General features: G+C 34.0%; 1 protein-coding gene across 1 annotated transcript; it reads left to right on the top strand.

Annotated features, from left to right (window-relative positions):
* Positions 1-254: 254 nt before the first annotated feature.
* On the top strand, positions 255-4,583 carry LOC116132180 (erlin-2-B). The gene is made up of 9 exons (XM_031417843.1): positions 255-420; positions 1,049-1,169; positions 1,267-1,334; positions 1,410-1,469; positions 1,578-1,736; positions 3,127-3,273; positions 3,728-3,942; positions 4,039-4,147; positions 4,233-4,583. Exons 1-9 carry the CDS (start codon positions 313-315, stop codon positions 4,323-4,325), a joined length of 1,080 nt encoding a protein of 359 aa, XP_031273703.1. The 5' UTR covers positions 255-312; the 3' UTR covers positions 4,326-4,583.
* The last annotated feature ends 1,880 nt before the right edge of the window (positions 4,584-6,463 follow it).

The raw sequence follows: 6,463 nt of genomic DNA, 5'->3' as shown, positions 1-6,463 counted from the left end.
GGGACTATAAGTCATCCATGATCCAACGGCTAAGATGCGAACGGAAACTGGAAAGCAAGGTCGTGATCACATTCCAAAGTCATTAATTAATAACTAATTAATTATCATATTCGTTTCTTTCGCTTAGAGGAAAAGGGGACCCACGTGGGCCTCTAATCCAACGGCCACACTTCATGAACACAGTCATAGTCCACACTCCACTCTTCTCAAGTACACCAACAACAGTGGCGTACTATATGTGCCCTCTTTAAGTAACCAAAGTATACGAATAGATCAGAATTCAGAGAAAAACAAAAAAGAAAAAAAACCGCCATGGATCGACAGCAACAGCAAGCGGGAGCTCCAGTGCCGCGGCCTCCGACAGGCGATTCCTCAGCCATTCTCTCAGTGTTCCTCGCTTTCATCGTTATCTCTGCCATTGTACACACTCTCTCTCTCTCTCTCTCTCTCTCTCTGCATTTATCCTTGCGTCAAGCCATTTCGATTGTTTAGTCGATTTTAACTTATTCTCGGAGTTTATGTTTTTGTTTTGTGTGTAATTCATCACATTATGAAGCTTGTGTTGGACTTGTTTTTGGTATGATTTTATGGTCAAGTTAAAGTGTAATTCTGTACCCTCAATTTTTGCCATTTTCTGGGCAGTGTTTATGGGAACAGTGTGATTGAGCCTTGAGAAACTTATAATGGAAACTACTAGTGCTATGTTCCAACGTAGAAATTTTTTCTTGCCCGGACTGAAGTGGAGAGATTTATTTGGTTTACCATGGTGTGAAGGCCTCACTTTGCACTAATGCCTTCAGGAAGTGGTTAGTCCATCAATAATTGGTGAATCATTACTTTCTCAGCTTCAACCTTAGGGTTTCTCGTATATGTCCTTAATGTTTTATCTTTCATAGAACAATTGTTGAGGTGTGCTTTATTATTGGCTGTTACCTTTATCATTTGTTTATGATATGCTAGGTTGATGTTATTGAAGTATCTGAAATTCTTACTAATTGGAATAGCTAATGCCTCTAAATTTAATATATTTACATGATTGAATTCGTAGATATTGATTCCATCAGCGTCAAATATCAAAAGTAGCTTATCCATTTTGCATCAAGTCCCGGAAGGCCATGTTGGGGTATATTGGAGGGGGGGTGCCCTTCTAGATACAGTTACTGGTCCAGGTCTGCTATGCTAATCTCTTCCTTTGTAATTTGCACAAATATAATTGCATATACAGAGCTTATTCTCTGCCCACACCTACTTATTCTGGAATTTCAGGTTTCCATCTGAAGTTGCCTTTGATAACCCAGTATGAGCCCGTTCAAGTGACCCTTCAGACAGATCAGGTAAATATTGTTTTCAATTTATGAGATTGTGAATTTTTGCATGTGCTTGACCCCTTCTTCTGTCTAAAAATGAAGGTGACTGACATTCCTTGTGGGACCAAAGGGGGTGTCATGATCAACTTTGAGAAGATAGAGGTACGACATTTAAAAACTCCATGTAATGATGATGTTCTACTTCACCATGTTTAGATGAATGAACAGTCTAACATCATTGTTCTCTGTTATTTGAGTGTTCTTTTGCAGGTTGTTAATCGGCTTCATAAGGAACGTGTGTATGAGACACTGCGTGACTATGGTGTGCAATATGACAAGACTTGGATATATGACAAGATTCATCATGAGATCAATCAGTTCTGCAGCTCTCATAGTCTTCAACAAGTCTATATTGATGTGTTTGATCAGGCAAGAAAAATTGCATTGTAGCTTTAAGGTGATATATGATAATATGCCTGACATTTTCATTTCACTAAATTCTTCAGCAATAATTTATGTCCTCATAAGATCAGCCTACTTAATCCTCCTACCTGTTTGGTATATAAGGGATCATAAGTTTCAAGGTATGTTAAGCCTAGTGTCTGGTGTTGTTTTCTCTCCACAAGGGAGCAATGCAACTGTGAATGTGAGCGCAGTTGTTGACATCATTAGTAAACCTTGTGATAGTTTTATCTCTATAGCTTTTATCAGCGTGCTTGATGTAAAGACACTATATACCATCACTTACACAGGAATGCACTTGCAAAAAACACATATATGGAAGTGTACTTACCAGTGGCAGCTCTTGGGTGAGACCAACAAGGCAATTTCCCCAGGCCTGAACCTTCTTAAGGCTCCTTTTTATTTCATAAAATATTTATGTTCTATTATAAAAGTCAAAACTTTTATATTGATATCTATTTTCTTTACCATAATGTTCTACGTTAAAGATTATATTTCTCATGGAATGTCAACTATGGTGTCTCCCTAAACTTCTTTCTCTTCTACTAAAAGTTATTGTCTTATACTGTAATTAAAGTTGTCTCTTATTTCAACAAAAAAATAAGCTATTTCTTGAAGATCTAAGAATTGCTATAATTGCAATAAATTTCTGTACTTTATTGCTTTCTACTTTAGTTAATTTCATTTTGTTGTTTGAATCTATAATATACTTAACTTATTAGTACTCATATTCATTAAAATTATTGTTTGTATATTTGAATTTACCTTTTTTAATAATGATACTATGNTGATATCTATTTTCTTTACCATAATGTTCTACATTAAAGATTATATTTCTCATGGAATGTCAACTATGGTGTCTCCCTAAACTTCTTTCTCTCCTACTAAAAGTTATTGTCTTATACTGTAATTAAAGTTGTCTCTTATTTCAACAAAAAAATAAGCTATTTCTTGAAGATCTAAGAATTGCTATAATTGCAATAAATTTCTGTACTTTATTGCTTTCTATTTTAGTTAATTTCATTTTATTGTTTGAATCTATATACTTATTAGTACGCATATTCATTAAAATTATTGTTTGTATATTTGAATTTGCCCTTTTTAATAATGATACTATGAACTTGGATATGAGTTTTTAATAAAAAAACGTTAGAAAGTATAGAAACTTAGAAAAATATATATATTTTTATTAAATTAAAAGAAACTTATTTTAAGATTTTTTGGCTCAGGCTTTATATCTTCATGAAGTGGCTCTGGCATATAATGGATACTTTGATACATACAGTAATCAGTGTGTTTGCTCAATTGTTGTCAAACTTTTAATGCATATTGACAATGATCTGCCTGACTTTTTCAGATTGATGAAAAGATGAAAGATGCTCTTCAGGGTGACTGCACACGCTATGCTCCAGGCATTGAAATTATCAGTGTGCGTGTTACAAAGCCTACTATTCCCGAAAGTATTAGACGAAATTTTGAACAGATGGAAGAGGAACGCACTAAGGTGAATTTGCTAGATCTATAAATCTTTTATGTTTTGCCTTTCTTTGAAATTTGTGTTGTCAATCCATTTTGGAGAAAAAATTTTCTTAAGAGTTTAGTTGATTATACATGATATAGCCAGGACTTACTCTGATGTTACTTTGGGAGTGAGGTCTGTTTTCTGATTTTTGCCATTGAGAACCTTCAGATTCTGTAGTAATTTACTGTACTTTTTTATCACATATTTTAGGGTTCTGACATAAAAGTAACAGAAAAAGGAAATGAGAATTCTATGATTTGAGGTTATTATTTAACCTGGTATTCTTCATCAAACAAATCTATGCATGTTTTGTGGACGTTTAGACTTTTACAACACAAAAGAAGCATTCATGCATGTCTGCTGCTGCACACACATTCATACTAAATAGAGATAGTATTTTTAATATTATCTGGTGTTTTGCATGTTACTTGGGTAGGTATTAATTGCTATTGAGAGTCAGAAAGTAGTGGAGAAAGAGGCAGAGACAAAGAAGAAGATGGCTATCAGTGAAGCTGAAAAGAATTCCAATGTTAGCAAGATCCTTATGGAGCAGAAGTTGATGGAGAAGGACAGTTCCAGGAGGCAGGAAGAAATTGAAAACCAAATGTACTTGGCTCGTCAAAGGAGCTTGTCAGATGCTGATTTCTACCGGTAATATGAACCCTCTTTCTTTCCTATGCTTGAGTGTTAATATAAGAAAATATGATGTTGCAAATATTTAATGGTATTCTTCTATCACTTTTGCAGCTTAACGAAGGAAGCCGAAGCAAACAAGTTGATGCTTACTCCCCAATATCTTGAGCTTAAATTTATTGAGGCCATAGCTGATAATACAAAAATTTTCTTTGGCGACAAGGTTTGTTAACCCTCACGCCCATGCCCTCCTTTGTTTTCAAGTGAGAGAAAACACGTGATCCCAGTTTTTATCTTTGTTTTTGCAGGTACCTAATATGATTTTGGATCAGAGACTGTTAGGAAACTTCCTTAAAGAGGTGTCCAGAAATATATCTATGGAGACGATAGCGGCTTCTTAAATTCTAATATAGTGTATGTTATAATATAAGTAGGCGCAGACACTGTCACAAAACAAGAAGGAGAATATAATGATGTGTTTTCTAAACTACATTTTGTTTTTGGTAGGGAAACATGTCTTTCTAAAGGCAATCACCGTTTTTCTTGGCCACCGGTTGCTGGCGTTGCCAATTTGTTGAACAATTTCACACTGTTGAGTGCTAAACTATGCAATTCCATGTGGGTGTTAATAATGTTATATATGAGTGTTTTTATTCCCATCTTTCTTTAGCAAAAGTTTTGCTGTACTGATATCAATTTCAATTTAGGTTAGAAATCCATGCTATTTATCAACATTTATAGCAGTTTTTTTTTTGAATTACAGAGGATTGATAGTCTTACTGATAAGTTATTATGAAAGCTCAAGTATCAGAATGATTGCTACAGCTTTCCCCGTTAGATTGCCGGCTGTTAAATTGACACACGATGGCAGTTGCCAACCGGCGATGTCGACTGGTTTGAAATTTTGAAAAAAAATTTATTCTCTTAAATGAAAAATTATATTTTATATTTTATATTTTAAAATTAATTATTTTAATTTTTGAAATAAAAATATTTTTTGTTTTTATATAAAATAATAAATATTTAGTTGAAATAGGGTTTTGGGAAGAATGGGATTCCCCCGAAATGAGGGAATATGGATTCCATTTCTGTTTTCACAGTAAACAACTAAACAAGGGAATGGGCATTCCGTTGAGTTATCTGCAAATAAAACATGAGATTATAGGAAAGGAAAGTACTCCCATACTGATTTTGGATGGATGGTATATGGAAATGATGGGCGTAAGTGTCTGAAATTATGATCGATGGAAAGAAATACTTTGTCGATATTCTCAGTTTTCAATTCATTGATATTTTTTTGTTTTCATGGTTGTGTTAGAATAGTGGTGTTGTTTGGCCCGCTTACCAAGGCTGGACATTTTGAACATTAACCACAATCCAGTGACAGGACAGCTAATGCATGCAGCTGCCATTCAACCATTCTACAATAACCATCTTGTCTTTATATATGGCTTGTGTAATTAATTGATGGTGTTAACTGTTACCCAATGAGATCAAGGGTTAAGGTCAAAGTTGAAGCCTTCCTTAACATGATTTTGTTTGTTTAACAGAAGTCAAACCATGGTTATATCAGCTTTATTCCAATTTGACTTATGATAAATTGTCTGACAAATTTCCACCACTACAATAAGGGATTTCATCTTGGGGACTGGAAAAAAAAATCAAAGGTTTTATATTAGAGTTACCCACTTTCTTTTCCACCCAAATAATAGGCTAATGATAGTCTAATGATATTTGTCATCTCATCTATTGATTTTTAAAATACTATTTTTCTATTCAAATTTATACTACAACGAACAAAGAACAAACTCAATTTAGACTATTGAAACTTTTAAATAGGAGAGGTCGATGAGTCTTCTAATTGTGAAAGGTTGGATTTTGATAGTTAAAAATGATCGAAATTTGATTTGAAAGAGACAATTACACAAGCCCTAATTGCTTGATTACTGACGATTGATGAGGTCGACGAGAGTAGAATTTAAGGAGTTTTTATAAGTAATAATCAGGGAATGGAATAGTGGTGGTGTGGAGTTGGAACAATGCAAAAATCGAAAACAAAATATAAATTTAGATAATAAAATGATATTTTAAAAGTATGTGGGTGAGAAAATGTCCGTGGAAAAAAGTCTTTTACTCTTTATATTAGATGTAATTCTAGAAAATATTGCAAGCTTTCTATTGTGGTATTTACAAAACTTCAGATCCTCTCTTGGATGAGAGCTTTCGTGAATTCTGGAAAGTTTCGCATTAGATATCTGTGAAAGGGGAATGGTTGGAACTACTAAACCAGGTGGCACTAAATATTTAGTGTTGAATGTCTCTGATTCCTTCTTTCTCTGCCCATTGACGCCTGCTCATGCCACCAATTTCATAGCTGTTTCCTTCAATAATTCTTTCCTTTCAAACAATCTATACCTTTTAAATTATTGGTCTTGTTAGTGTTTATTTGTCTTATCCTTGACTTACAAATCTACACTTTTCCCATTATTTACAAATGTCCTTTACACTACCAATTTTTTTAGTCTACATGAAAATTGCA

This window comes from Pistacia vera, unplaced genomic scaffold (assembly GCF_008641045.1).
Source record: "Pistacia vera cultivar Batoury unplaced genomic scaffold, PisVer_v2 Contig1071, whole genome shotgun sequence".
NCBI lineage: Eukaryota > Viridiplantae > Streptophyta > Magnoliopsida > Sapindales > Anacardiaceae > Pistacia > Pistacia vera.
Note: the sequence above shows the minus strand (reverse complement) of the source record. Positions and strands in the feature narration are given on the sequence as shown.

Bases quoted from the DNA above. Each gene is read 5' to 3' on its own strand.
- LOC116132180 (XM_031417843.1), top strand. From the start codon at position 313: ATGGATCGACAGCAACAGCAAGCGGGAGCTCCAGTGCCGCGGCCTCCG. The intron at 1,470-1,577 runs GTACGACATTTA...GTTCTTTTGCAG, and splicing joins TCAACTTTGAGAAGATAGAG to GTTGTTAATCGGCTTCATAA. The intron at 1,737-3,126 runs GCAAGAAAAATT...TGACTTTTTCAG, and splicing joins ATATTGATGTGTTTGATCAG to ATTGATGAAAAGATGAAAGA.